The sequence below is a fragment of the Danio rerio genome, chromosome 16 (genome assembly GCF_052040795.2).
Source record: "Danio rerio strain M-AB ecotype USA chromosome 16, GRCz13ab, whole genome shotgun sequence".
In the NCBI taxonomy this organism is placed as follows: domain Eukaryota; kingdom Metazoa; phylum Chordata; class Actinopteri; order Cypriniformes; family Danionidae; genus Danio; species Danio rerio.
The window spans coordinates 41,714,966-41,729,723 of record NC_141036.1 but is presented as its reverse complement, the minus strand read 5'-3'; the positions used below and the strand labels follow the sequence as shown (position 1 = coordinate 41,729,723).

The 14,758-nt window shown below is 35.6% G+C and overlaps 2 protein-coding genes across 17 annotated transcripts in view; one reads left to right on the top strand and one right to left on the bottom strand.

Moving 5' to 3' along the window:
- LOC141378258 (serine/threonine-protein kinase pim-2) overlaps positions 1 to 14,758 on the top strand; it is an 82,032-nt gene that overhangs the window by 50,287 nt on the left and 16,987 nt on the right. The gene's annotated exons all lie outside the window — the stretch shown is intronic.
- The window catches only part of LOC148679585 (uncharacterized), a 46,545-nt gene that overhangs the window by 21,481 nt on the left and 10,306 nt on the right, over positions 1 to 14,758 (bottom strand). For 2 of the 13 annotated variants that reach the window (XR_015945052.1, XM_088651247.1), the window contains exons 1-5: positions 8,580 to 9,571; positions 7,896 to 8,418; positions 7,591 to 7,735; positions 7,254 to 7,487; positions 7,066 to 7,169 (exon numbers count right to left, since the gene is read on the bottom strand). Coding sequence is in view for 6 of the 13 variants with exons in the window: in XM_088651247.1 (XP_088507373.1) it covers positions 7,115 to 7,169; positions 7,254 to 7,487; positions 7,591 to 7,735; positions 7,896 to 8,067 (606 nt within the window). In the remaining 7 variants the exon portion in view is untranslated. Of the gene's footprint in view, positions 1 to 5,393; positions 7,488 to 7,590; positions 7,736 to 7,895; positions 9,572 to 14,758 lie in introns of those variants that run through there. The other 11 variants (XR_015945053.1, XM_088651249.1, XR_015945049.1 and 8 more) reach the window with 9 other exon arrangements.

The following is a 14,758-nucleotide window of genomic DNA, read 5'->3' as shown; positions in this document are numbered from 1 at the left end:
TGTTTATTGTTTTTAGAAAATATCTAAAATCTTTTAAAAGAAAATATCTTGTAAAATAAAAGTTTGATTTGGCTTTAACGGTTTTATTTATGTAGGCTATATAGGCCTACCTAAACTGTTATAGCTTGATTTTGCTTGTTTTATATTGGTTTATTTATTTAATGCGATTTTATTATATCCGATAATGTAATTCTTTAAATTATATTTCAATGTGGCTGAGGCTTATCAAGATATGACACTTGTTTTGAGTCTACAAAAGGTAATTTGTAAAGTTTTATGTCTTTCTGTTGTATTCATATGGTGTATTATCTGCAAAATAAATAACAAAAAGAAAGAAGCCGCTAGCAGCATCAACAGAGCTGTGAAGAGAGCGCTCTTTTGCTCGGTCTCTCATACACAACCTTTATGTCTGCTGTGTCTTTGTGTAGATTATTATGCGTTATTGAAACATCAAGGGGGACGCAGCAAAATCACTTATACATTAAAATTGTATTATTCTATGCAACAGCCTTACATTTAAAACGGAAACATAAGGGCGATTATAAGCAAAAAGACCTCAGCCTATAAGTCTAGATGTTTTCTTTTCCTTTTTTATTTATTTGTTTATGTGTTTGGCACATGTGTGCGATAGAAAAACTAGTGTAATTACGGCAAGCCATCTTTCCCAGACTCGGGGCAAATTCCGCCTTTCCTTTTACTCCGTCCCGAAGCCCCAGCTGGCCCTCCTGCCATCCACTGCGTAAAACAAATGCTGGATAAGTTGACGGTTCATTCCGCTGTGGCGATCACAGACTAATAAAGGGACTAAACCGAAAAAAAAATAATGAATGATGAATGAATGAATAAATTAATAATAATAAAATAAAAATATGGTAATAATAAACACAAATGCCGCGTAAGCGGTCTTTTTTATTTTTAGAGATGGTACATTTGAATTGCCTTCAAATGATGGATCTGCGACAGAGAAACTAGGGGTTTTGGGGGACATGCATCACTATATCCTTTTTTCCCCAAACTGTGCATAGTTCAGCTGCAAGTTACTGTACGTCTTTTTTTGAAAAAGCACCCCATGTCCGCTAGTGCCGCGCGCCTCTTTCTCTGGGCAAAAATGAGTTGATTTTTAAAATAATAAATATATAGATTAATTAAATTTTCAGCAAAAGAGACATTTATTTCATATTTCACTATGCATTTCATCTGATCTTTATAGCTTAATTAAACACATATTGTCAAAACCCACACATAGGCCTATTGTATGAAAATGAAAAGGGCATTTTTTGTTATTATTAGACTATTATTTGTTATTTGTTGCCTAGGCTATTTTCACATTTGAGGTGCTTTATTGGCATGACAAGTAACTGTACATTCGTTTTGCCAAAGCAGTGCGCGTCTCACAAACAAGAGAGTGCAAAAAGGGCAGTAGTGAAAACAAATATGAAAATAACATATAATAAAAAAAGATTAATAAAAATAAAAATAGAATAAAAAAAATAATAATAAAAATAGATTTTTGATAACATTAAACAGGATAAAGGTAATAATAGTAGCCTATTATCAAAAGTAAGTCCACATAAAGAGTTCCAGTATTTGTGTGTTGGAGACAGGAGCGGGTATTGTTGGGTGAACACACAGCAGCACACACACTCCCCCAGTAAGATGGGTTCTGTTCGACAGGGACTCAAAGTTGTTTTGTATGTGTTGGATTATCGGGTAGAATTTCTCCCGGATCTCGGAGTATTTAGTGCACTCAGTTAGGATATGCAGCTCCGTCTCAATCAGCTGCTGAGGGCACAGCCGCTTCTCCACCGGCAGCCATGTTTTTTTTGTGCCGGCCCGTCTTTACGGCTAGCTGATGTCCGCTGCCCGCTTCTAACATGTTAGAAAATACTGCAAATCAAGCTGTCGGTATCTCCCCGCGGTTGAAATTGTTCGTTATTCGGAAAAAAAGAAGAATAAATATCAGCGCGCAGTAGTTGCTTTCTAGATCATTTTAGGCCTATATTCAGCTGTTTTAATCTTGCAATTCTGATAATTAGAGATAATGTCTGTTTTTATCAACTTGTCTGTCATTTATTTCTCATTTGCTACTTATTTTATTAATTTGTTGATGTTATTAGTCTTGTATATGCATATCTAAAATCCTTTGGCATTCAAATTTGCTTTGAACTTGAAAGAGAGAAAGAATCGGATTTTACCTGTCAGAGCACATTGCATATGCTTTTTTTGAAATAACATTTATTTAACAAATATTTTAGCACATCGAAAGTAATTAAATTACCTGTCTTTTGATTAAAACCTTTATGCAAAAAGATCAGAAAAAAAGGCAATATGCGACACATGACATGCATCGCTCTCATGCCACGTTTTGAGGATAAATTCGCTTTTAGGTGCTGCTATGAATAAAATAAAACTATTAAAAAGCACATTAAAGACTACTCATAAATTAAAACATTCATAAAGGAGTATCTTATGAAAAAACACCAATTACCGGGGTCTGCTTTTGGTTTTAAAAGAATCAAGCAGCTTTAAAAATATAATTTGCTGAAGAGAAATGACAGGGAAAAAAAGATTGAACATATCGGGACTGTTAAAAGAACATTCCTCTTTGAATTATTCTTTCGAGTCCGACACATCAGCTAAGATTATGAACGACGGAGTGTCTCTCCTGCTTCAGTGGCGTGTCCAGCTGGTTATAAACGAGGAGGCGGAGAGAATGCGCTGCTTAGTTTCGGCTCGATATATTTAAATAAAAACTAACAACGAGTTGCTTATAACGCTCAAAAAGTTAAACTCAAATGCACAACCCTTGTTGGTTGCACCTGCGGGATGCACAATGAACCTAACGCGCCATTATTTTAATTCTATATTCGTGAAGAATGAGCCAACCGCATATGCTTAGTCCTGTTGGTCGGGACTCTGCTTTATAACTTATTAGTTTATTACAATAATCACACTTAGCTTTGCCATCGTTCTTCACCACATAGCCACTCAACACATCTTGCGGTCCATCTTTAATGTTTAGATTATTGAAGGTGCTATTGATGTTTTGAGAAAAAAATTAATAGTACTGAAACTAAATTATTAAAAATAAACTTGCGGGACTTCAGTTATGTCCTGCGGCAACATTATTTTTATTACACTTTAAGTGATCTGCTTGAGGTAGGTCACGTTTATCAATGGTAAGTTTTAGCCTAAGTTTACATCAATAACATAATGTGCATTGTCCTTTACCATACAAAAAAAAAAAAAAAAAAACATTATTATACACCAGTTGCCTGTAGCCTATAAAAAGGCCGCAAATATTTTTAAATGCATTAAAAGGCAAGCACATAGCTTAGCCTTAGTTTGTTCACACTCTGCCTGTATTAACATAAATGCTGTATTTTAATATAGCTAATTTTGATTAATTAGCTTTAACTGACAGCCTTTTCTTCTTTTTCCGCGGTTATGCGGCATTATATTTCACACGCATATGCAAGGTGACTGAATATGAAATTAAAATACAAAACATACTGAGCCATTAAGTAAAAAAACAAAACAAAACAACAGTTATACTTTAAAGCAGAACATTGACGTTTTGAAACAAAAAACGGAACTGAAACTAAATTATTAAAAATAAACCTGCCAGACTTAATTTATGTCCTATTTTCATTATTCATTTATTTTCATTATTCGTTTATTATTATGTACTATAATTGAAACATAAAATGAGATCGTAATTATAATCAACAACGAAAATGTAAATAAAAACGTAAATTAAAAATATAAATGAACATGTCTAGTCTTAGTTCTATCAAAACAGCAAACACTACATCTCTCTATATTTAGACTAAAAGACTGCTTTATTTATTTATTTATTTATTTATTTATTTAAGACTAATTATTTGTACTGAATTTTTGTGCTTTCATTTTAGTTGTCTTTCATTTCTTCAATTCTATTTTCCAAAACGAATCCTCTTTGCACTTAATAAGTTTACAATAAACCAGGTAAACAAAATTTAAATGTAAGTTGAGGTGATCGCAAGTTCACAACTGTGAGGTGATGTGCTCTACCGGCAGGATAATCTATATTATTTTGCTGTTTTTTATATGCGCACGTTTAAGATTTGAGATTATAACATTGCCATGATAGTCAAAGAAATCAAAACATTATTTTCACCCCAACGCAATTTAATCGGGCACTGAAGGCTAATAACTTAATTCTTATATTTGCTTTTTGACTTCTCACCATGTATCTTTTCTACAGCATAGTATAGTGTAAGAGCATGTCTATTACCAGAAAAACTAAATTAAAATTATATTTTAATTGAACACATCACATCACATACAGTAAGCTACGCCTACAGAACAGTCTGTTTAGCATTGTGAAAAGGCAAAGCTGAATATCTGTGGTTAAAGTGCCACCCAGCGGTCAAATGCTGCTGGCGCATCAAGTACCGCCGTCGCCGCGGTATGAATGGCGGCACAAGGAACACATTGAAGTAGTAACATCTGTATGTCCTTTTGGATGGTAAATATTTTAAGTGGTTTGATTTCTATTGAGTTTTTTTTAGGTAACTATCAGAGGAGGGTAGAAACTTATTTGTACTCGTGTAGCTTGATGACTAGCATATACTGTATACACCAGAATGCATAAAGGGTTATAATAAGGGAGAAGATCATTGTATGGACACTGTCACAATATGTGGATGATTGAATTATCTACAGCTTCACAGAGCTCTAGTTCAATTAAAAGACTTGACTGGAGACCATTGCTCCAAACAGTGAGATGATGACTGTTTTTAGTGTTGACTGGATAGAGAATAATTCTGTAAACAAGCACAGTTGAGAAACTATGATGAGTAGATGATTAGAGGTAGCATCAGGAGCAGATTATGAAGCAGGGATATTTATTACATCTGTGACAAGAGAAGTATTTCCTAAATTTTGAAATGCCTTCAGAAATAAGTTCATAATGGGTTTGCATTCATAAAGTAATCATGAAGTTAATGAGTGATAAATAAATAAAAACATCTAAAGGAGTATGAAAAATTATGAATAAAACAAAAGAGAGAGTAATTGTATTATGCTCAGTTACCAGAAATGGCTGAAAGAGATGAAGATGATCCATCAAGACCAACCCTCAATGAAATATGTGAAAATAATAAACTTAATGGGATTAATGTGTTAACAAGTGCATTGGTGAGTGATGGCATGGAAACTGACAGAAACAAGCATCTAACACCGCATTGCATGAACTGCTATTGGGTCGACCCTTGAAAGAAACCTTGAAAGAAACCTTGCAAGAAACAGCATGACCCTTGCAAGAAACCACATGAAACTTTGCATAAAACCTGGCATATAATCTCACCTATAACCTTGCACATAACCTCTTGGAATGGTTTGCAAAGATGTCTAATGCAGTAGGGACTTTAATAAAGAAACAATTAATTGCCATGTGCATAGCGATATCTGTGCAGGAAACCAGAAAGGAGCCATGTGAGAGAGCAGAGATATAAGGTCCAATTGGTCCAGCTGATCGAGTCTATCTGTGGATGCTCTGGAGAGCTCAGGAGGAAAGGACCATATCTGGATGAGGGCAAATCCAACAGCTGCCAAAGTGGATGCCATTGATGAGGTACCAATGCCTCAAAGGAGCAAAAGGGAACAACTCCAGCAAGGGAAAGCTGACTGGAAACAGAGGAGCCTGAATATTCCAAAGCTCTAAACTACTAAGTGCCACGTGTGGAAGCAAGAGTTTATCAGAACAAAGAAAAGAGTGATTCTGATAATGTGCCTGAATACCACATACAGAAGTGCCACAAGTCAAGGGATGATGAATGCACAACTGCAGATTTCAGAACTCAGACTCTCAACCACACATCTCCATTAACAACTTTTCAAAGTCTAATGAAGATGCTGATAGCTTGGAATAAGAGAAACAAGGATGAGCAAAGATCAAGATCAACATTTGATGCTTTTTACGTTTGCATATTGATTTTGTTTGCATATTGCTTTCATGGTACCTATATATAATATCACTTCAGTATATTCTACATGAGTGTGAAAACTAGCAGCTAGCACTGAACCAACTGAATACTTATGCTTAAAACATTGTTGTCTTTGATGTGTTAAGAGAAAAACAGAGTACAGTCTTTTACTTCCTTCAAATCAAAAGTAAAAGGGAAGATGTTTGGCTGGACTTCTGTCAAAGTACAGTGGCATAATCTAGTCAATTGATAACAGCTATGTGGCTAATATCAGTCACTAGATAGAGGTAATTAAGAGAACTGGATTATGAAATTGCACTTTGGGGTTAAAAGACAATAATATTAAGACTAAAGTCTTAAGAGGAGGGATTGAAGAAGATTTTATTCTCTCTGTATGAAGTATTTTCTAAGTGTAAAGCAGTTAATTTTCTCTTCTCAAAATGTATGTAGTGTTTGCAGCAAACATGCCAGCCTGTGTTAAAAATACAGTGATATGTCTGTGTAAGATGAGTATGCCTGCACAGGAGCAACACTAGGAGAAGGCTGAGTGACTGATTGTGTAGAATAACTGAATATGTAAAGCACTGATTATTTATGTTAAATACTTGTATGAAGCTATATGTGTCAGAAGTTAGAATGAGTAACATATTATCAAGTTATTATCCTATCATGACAATGTATGTAAACACTTAGTTCCTTTGCATAAGTTGCATCTATACTTTACTGACATAGACCTGTAACATCTCTGTTGACATGAGCTAGTGGGCTGAGAGCCAAGAAAAGCAGGACCCCTTAGACTAAAAACCTATTCAAAAATGGTCAAGAGTTAAAAAGAGACTTAGGGGTGTGTCAAATAATCCTTTATAAAAATTGTAACAAACACACTGAAACTTTAGAAGGTGTCCAGGAGAGACTTCAGAAAGCTCTGGGGTCTGCTCTGCTCTTTCTCGGCTTTATTATGGAGAATAAAGTCTATTTTCTGATATTCAAAACCTCTGGTCTGATAATTTGTAATTAATGAGAAGTCAATATTTACCACAACACATATTGATCTACAATTCAAGTGAAGTAGAATATTACCAATATGAAGTAACACCTGTTCTAAGGTCCTTTTCATTAGCTCCTCCTTCAGTCTGGTCCACACTTCATTTGTCACTTTTGACTTGAATCTGGGATGCAAGGCTGTGCCCTCTCATCCATCTGATATTCAAGACAAAAACACTGAGTCAATCACTGAATAATTCTAATGAAAACAAGAGCAAATTCAGCAGGATTACACTGCACCCCTGGTATCTTTTTGAGAGGTCATTCCAGATAGTGTCCTTGATGGTCTTTGTGAAGGAGGAGTCCTCTTTATTCACTGTGAAGTGGTGCTGGAGCTTATTTAAGATAGGCAGAATCTGACCCAAGTTTTGGCTCCTTTCAGCAGAGACGCAGAGGGTTGAAGTGTAAAGTATCTTTGTAATTTTGACAAACTCTTCTGCTTTTCTAAAATCCTCATCAGAAATTCTCTGCAGTCTGTAAAATATGATCAGATTCATTAGCTGGACTATAGATTCATGAGCAAAATCGTTTACACTGAAAATTGAATAAGCATTTAAAATGAGAACAGAGTTTTTACCTGTCCTTGTCCATTAATTTCTTAAGACGATGGTCCATGGAGGTGGCCTGGAAGGCAGGGAACTGCTCTAGGAATCGCTCCACCATGAGGAATAAGCTATTCCACCTTGTTTTCACATCAAGGATGACAGCATGTTCTGGAAGACCTAAAATGGGAAAGAGAAATTTATGTTTGTGTTTGTGTGGTTATCAAAGTGGCTGTTTATTTGCAGAAATGTTTTACTGCATGATTTAGCAAAGGATTTTTATTAACTATTTGGACAAAGAGTTTTGCACTAAGGTTCAACTATTCTGATTTCTACCTACCGAGAAGATGCTGCTTCTCTTTAAGGATAGGTTTAGCCAGGGTGGATCTTTTCAGCCACACCACCATTGCTCTGATCCTTCCTGCCCACTGTGAGACTGAGGTAATTGTGGAAAGCTTCTGAGCAGCAATATTGAGAGTGTGAGCAAAGCAGCCAATTTTTTTAATACTCATCTCTTTTTACTGCTACATCCATGTTTGCTGCATTGTCACAGCAACTACTCTATCCTTTATATTAAATTCATCAAGAATATCTCTTATCTCTTCTGCTAAAATGTCCCCTGTCTGGGATGTGTATACTGCCCTTGTATGTCTTTCATGGAACCCTCTCTGACAAAGTGAAGTGACACTGTCAGGTAGTGGTCCTGTGCAATGCTGATCCAGCCATCAGCAGTCACAGCCACATCTCTCACATCTTGCAACTCTTTCTTGATATTTTCTTTTTCAACTGCAGGTATGAGGGTATTTGAGAGCATGTCTCGGCTGGGGGACTAATATCTGGGGTTTAAAGTGCTTATCATCTCCCTATATTTGACATCATCAAACACAAAAAAGTAACATTAGCATTATTTTATCATTGTTGCTTACTATAAAAAGATTTAAAAATTATCTAGGTTAAGAGACTACCTACAAACATGGCCAACAGCCTTAATGGTAATAATATTACAACATCATTTACAGCTTACTGTTCTTAGCTCCACCATGAAGCCTCCACAGGAGAAAAAGGCAGCAAACTTTTAACAATAAAATTTGTAACGGCCCTGTGGCATTCATCTTTCCTTTCCTTGTTCATTTTTCTGCCAGTGCAATGGATCATCACTTGATGGTATCCTAATTCCAGGGTCAGCAGGAGCAGACTATAACATTAATGTGAAGAAAACTTGAAAGCTAAACTGTTAATGCAGCCAAGGATAAGGACATTTAAATAAGACAAGTTTAATGTGAGGTAAACTTTATCATTTACCGTTAACCTTAAAGCATTTTAGTATCAATTTAGCTAGGTATTTAAAGCCATCGGATCAGTACATAACGCTGCACAGCATACATTAGGTCCAAAAAAAGAATGAATACATTTTCCCCGCACAAACTTAGGCCCCGTTCACACTGTCAGGTCTTGATGCCCAATTCAGATTTTTTTGTCTGTCCGTTTACACGTTCTTTTAATTGTGACCCATATCGAATTCATGCGTTTACACTTGCCATACAACCTATGATGCATGCATAAAGGCGGGTCCTAGCATCTGTGCCACACTAGCCACGATGGAAGAAATTTTCTTTTTAGCTCTACGAAATACGTGGTGTAGTATAAGCAGCAAATGGTTCAGTCCAGATTTACCCCCACGCAGTTTATGTAATGGTACGGCCCTGATGTGTGTGTGTGTGTAAGATTGTAGCCTGTGTGCGCACTGGTGTTAAAGGGAATAAAGTTGTTCTATGTGTAGCCCGCAGTGCGTGCATTGATAACGTTAATAGCGTAAAAATTACAACACGAATTTGCCCAACTTGAAAATGATTTTGAGGCGAAGGAGGTGGGGAAGGGCCTGCATCGCAGCTAGCGCTTATTGTTTATATGCTGTATGATGTCCTACACCACTGAGAGGAATTTGTGGTACGAGAGAGATCTCAGGTCTAGTGGGAGCAAATAATGGCGACTGACCACCGTCCTCCATGTTTCCTTTGTTGTTGTTGTTTTTTCCCACGTCGGAATATCCACACACGCTCTCTCTTCCACATTGCACCACATTGTCACAAGTTTAAGCAAAAAAAATCGGAATTGGGTCACATTTAACTGGTAGTGTAATCTGGGCCTTAGCTTTAACGGTACACAAGCAAGAAGTGCTAAAAACTGATTTTGTATGTCTGTTTGCCTTTCGGAGCCCCAACCATCGCGCAGTTATCCTCATCAGTCATGGAAGACGACGCTTGTGGTGGGCACGTTGTTGGAGGCCCTGAGTCAGGAAAATACTAAGAGGATGAAGATAATGACTGCGTCGGAGCAACTTTCTGCTCGTAAATTAATTCTGTGTACTGTCACGGGGACTCTGCAGATATCATAATGTCAAATTTAAGACCTTTTACGACCTTTTTAGGACCATTAAGTATTACATTTAAGACCTATATCGCAATATCAAAAACACACGAGAGAAAATGTAAAAGCATTAAATTAGGGGTAAAACAAAGTTATTTAAATTGAACAGTGGTAAAGTCAGATTAAATGCACCGTTGAACTACAGAAAAAACAAACATCTTATGCAGATTTATACTTTCACCTGGCACCGCATCGCACAACTCACAAAACAGATTAAGGCTTTTATACTTGACACGTTCACCATTGAGATATTTTTTTTTAATGACAGGCGGCGCTCCAAAAAAACAGAAAGTAAAATCAGACGAATAAAAAGATAATCATTATCATTGAAGATGTTTTTGGGGGCCTCTTTTTTTGTTGTTTTAACAAACTTATCCCTCAGGTTTTTCCAAAGTTTTACAAAAACTTTCCTCCTTTCCGATGGCTGTTGCAATTTCTAGCCAATAATTATTGGTCATTCTGGCAAGCAGAAATGTAACCGTGATAGAAAATAGGTAATAATAGGTATAAATTAGGTATTTTAGGTATTATAGCTTACTGTACTATTCACTCTTTAAATAAATGCTACTATCAATCCCATTTTATCACTAAAATAAAGTGAACTAGTGTCTGCTGTAAAGTGTTTTGTAAAGTACTTCAATTACTCTGTTGTGGTAATTCTATAGTTGCTATTGTAACACAACTACAGTATGCTGAAGCTTCTTTGGAGAGCAAAAGCACGAAAGGAGTCTGACTGAGCGAGAGCAGATCATTCGCACGTGAGCAGCCAGTGTTTTGAGAGCTCGCAAGCAGTTTTGTCCATGAACAAAAGGAAACCGGCGCGCGAGCAGAGATTCGCTCTCTCGTATTACAGCACTTCTTACTTATAAAACTGCACTTGCGACGTTTGTCAGTGAAATCATGTTGCGTGCACTCAAAGCGAACTTCCGCAAACACAGCGATGATGTCACATTTGCCGCGCGCACTGGGTTTAATATCAGAAAGCTGATTGGCTATTGAAAGTTGACCTTTTTGTAGTTGTAATGCAAATTACAATTGGACTAGTGAAATAAAGAACTACAACACCCCAAAAACCTAGCAATAACAACAAAAATAAAGACCTGTGCAAAAATATTTAAGACCTAGAACAGCAAATTTAAGACTTTTTAAAGCCATAAATTTCGATTTTTTTATTTTAAGACTTTAACACTTTTTAAGACCCCGCGGGGACCCTGTGTCAGGTGTTTTATCATATTTGACGTGTTGCCAGTCTTGGTCGCGATAACTTTACAGATATTGCATCGTGCGCTGTTGCCGTCAATCTTTGCATAATGTAGCCATACTTTTGATTACTTAAACATCCTTTGCATTAAATGTATGCTATGCTCTAAAGTGTAGTAGTGTACGCATTACAGCCTCACATTTGACAAGCTCTGAGTGAGTGCGCGTGACCGTCGTAAACTACTGATTTTCAAGACAGCCTCGCTGCAGTCAATCACCAGCATTTGACCCGGTCACGTTAAGGATGGCTCAGATTTTCTAGCTCACTGACGTTGACAAGATTATACCCTTGAGTATCGAAATTTGGTACCGAACGCAAAAGAATTTTTCGATACTCGATAGTAGCAAGACGATTCGGTCGATACCCAGCCCTAATTGCAAGGTATTCACACACAAAGTAGGCCTACCTGAAACTTTGAATTAGAAAAAGCTTAATAATACATTGGACAGATCATCAACACACTGATTTCTCCTCTTTGTGCTGCTCAGTTTTTGAAAGTGTCCGATTGAGTTTCTTCTTCTGAGGGGAATACTTTAAGTGCTGCCAATAGTTAGTAAAGCCTGGCTTATTGTGGTCAAAGTAGTTGATTATATTAATAAAAGTGAAACTGACAGGAGCAGTATGGATTGTCATTCACTGAACTTGTCATTAACTAAACATGATGTAGCCTAATATAGGCTATTCTGAAACTGTGAATATTTTGCTGTCATTTTAATTATATTAAGACTTTATTCAACAGACCACTTTGTGTTTTGGCGCTGAAGCATATAAGTGGACCTTGTTTTAAACTTTCTCCGTCTCACTCAAAAAAGGAAACATAAGCTGGACCACAACATATATCAATGTCATAATGAATGCTCAAATAATGTAGCCTATAGTTTATAGCAAGCATCATGTTTAGTTAGATTGTGTGTTTGTCATATACAGTCAGCCTATAGGTCTGTTATTTTTACTAAAGAAGATTTACAGATGTTACTACTTCAATGTGTTCCTTGTGCCGCCATTCATACCGCGGCGATGGCGGTACTTGATGCGCCAGCAGCATTTGACCGCTGGGTGGCACTTTAACCACAGATATTCAGCTTTGCCTTTTCACAATGCTAAACAGACTGTTCTGTAGGCGTAGCTTACTGTGTGTGATGTGATGTGTTCAATTAAAATATAATTTTAATTGAGTTTTTCTGGTAATAGACATGCTCTTACACTATACTATGCTGTAGAAAAGATACATGGTGAGAAGTCAAAAAGCAAATATAAGAATTAAGTTATTAGCCTTCAGTGCCCGATTAAATTGCGTTGGGGTGAAAATAATGTTTTGATTTCTTTGACTATCATGGCAATGTTATTATCTCAAATCCTAAACATGCGCATATGAAAAACAGCAAAATAATATAGATTATCCTGCCGGTAGAGCACATCACCTCACAGTTGTGAACATGCGATCACCTCAACTTACATTTAAAATTTGTTTACCTGGTTTATTGTAAACTTTTTAAGTGCAAAGAGGATTCGTTTTGGAAAATACAATTAAAGAAATGAAAGACAACTAAAGTGAAAGCACAAACATTCAGTATAAATAAGTAGTCTTAAATAAATAAATAAATAAATATATATATAAATAAATAAATAAAGCAGTCTTTTAGTCTAAATATAGAGAGATGAAGTTTGCTATTTTGATAGGACTAAGACAAGATATTTTCATTTATGTTTTTAATTTACGTTTTTATTTACATTTTCGTTGTTGATTATATTTTACTATCTCATTTTATGTTTCAGTACATAATAATAAACGAATAATGAAAATAAATAAATAATGAAAATAGGACATAAATTAAGTCTGGCAGGTTTATTTTTAATAATTTAGTTTCAGTTCCGTTTTTTTGTTTCAAAACGTCAATGTTCTGCTTTAAAGTATAACTGTTTTGTTTTGTTTTTTTACTTAATGGCTCAGTAAGTTTTGTATTTTAATTTCATATTCAGTCACCTTGCATATGTGTGTGAAATATAATGCCGCATAACCGCGGAAAAAGAAGAAAAGGCTGTCAGTTAAAGCTAATCAAAATTAGCTATATTAAAATACAGCATTTATGTTAATACAGGCAGAGTGTGAACAAACTCAAGGCTAAGATATGCGCTTGCTTTTTAATGCATTTAAAATATAAATAAATGTTTTTTTTTTTCTTTTTTTGTATGGTAAAGGACAATGCACATTATGTTATTGATGTAAACTTAGGCTAAAACTTACCATTGATAAACGTGACCTACCTCAAGCAGATCACTTAAAGTGTAATAAAAATAATGTTGCCGCAGGACATAAACGAAGTCCCGCAAGTTTATTTTTAATAATTTAGTTTCAGTACTATTAATTTTTTTTTCTCAAAACATCAATAGCACCTTCAATAATCTAAACATTAAAGATGGACCGCAAGATGTGTTGAGTGGCTATATGTGGTGAAGAACGATGGCAAAGCTAAGTGTGATTATTGTAATAAACTAATAAGTTATAAAGCAGAGAGTCCCGACCAACAGGACTAAGCATATGCGGTTGGCTCATTCTTCACGAATATAGAATTAAAATAATGGCGCGTTAGGTTCATTGTGCATCCCGCAGGTGAAACCAACAAGGGTTGTGCATTTTAGTTTAACTTTTTTGAGCGTTATAAGCAGCTCGGTGTTAGTTTTTAATTTAATATATATTGAGCCGAAACTAAGCAGCGCATTCTCTCCGCCTCCTCGTTTATAACCAGCGGGACACGCCACTGAAGCAGGAGAGACACTCCGTCGTTCATAATCTTAGCTGATGTGTCGGAGTCGAAAGAATATATCAAAGAGGAATGTTCTTTTAACAGTCCCGATATGTTTAATCTTTTTTCCCCTGTCATTTCTCTTCAGCAAATTATATTTTTAAAGCTGCTTGATTCTTTTAAAACCGAAAGCAGAGCCCGTCAATTGGTGTTTTTTCATAAGATACTCCTTTATTAATGTTTTATTTTATGAGTGTCTTTAATGTGCTTTTTAATAGTTTTATTTTATTCAAAGCAGCACCTAAAAGCGAATTTATCCTCAAATCGTGGCATGACAGCGATGTCATGTCGCATATATTGCCTTTTTTTCTGATCTTTTTGCATAAAGGTTTTAATCAAAAGACAGGTAATTTAATTACTTTCGATGTGCTAAAATATTTGTTAAATAAATGTTATTTTAAAAAAGGCATATGCAATGTGCTCTGACAGGTAAAATCAGATTCTTTCTCTCTTTTAAGTTCAAAGCAAATTTGAATGCCAAAGGATTTTAGATGCATATTCAAGACTATATGTAGTATATTAACATCAACAAATTAATAAAATAAGTAGCAAATGAGAAATAAATGACAGACAAGTTGGTAAAAACAGACATTATCTCTAAAAGTTATCAGAATTGCAAGATTAAAACAGCTGAATATAGGCCTAAAATAAATCTAGAAAGCTTGCGCACTGATATTTATTCTTTTTTTTTTCCGAATAACGAACAATTTC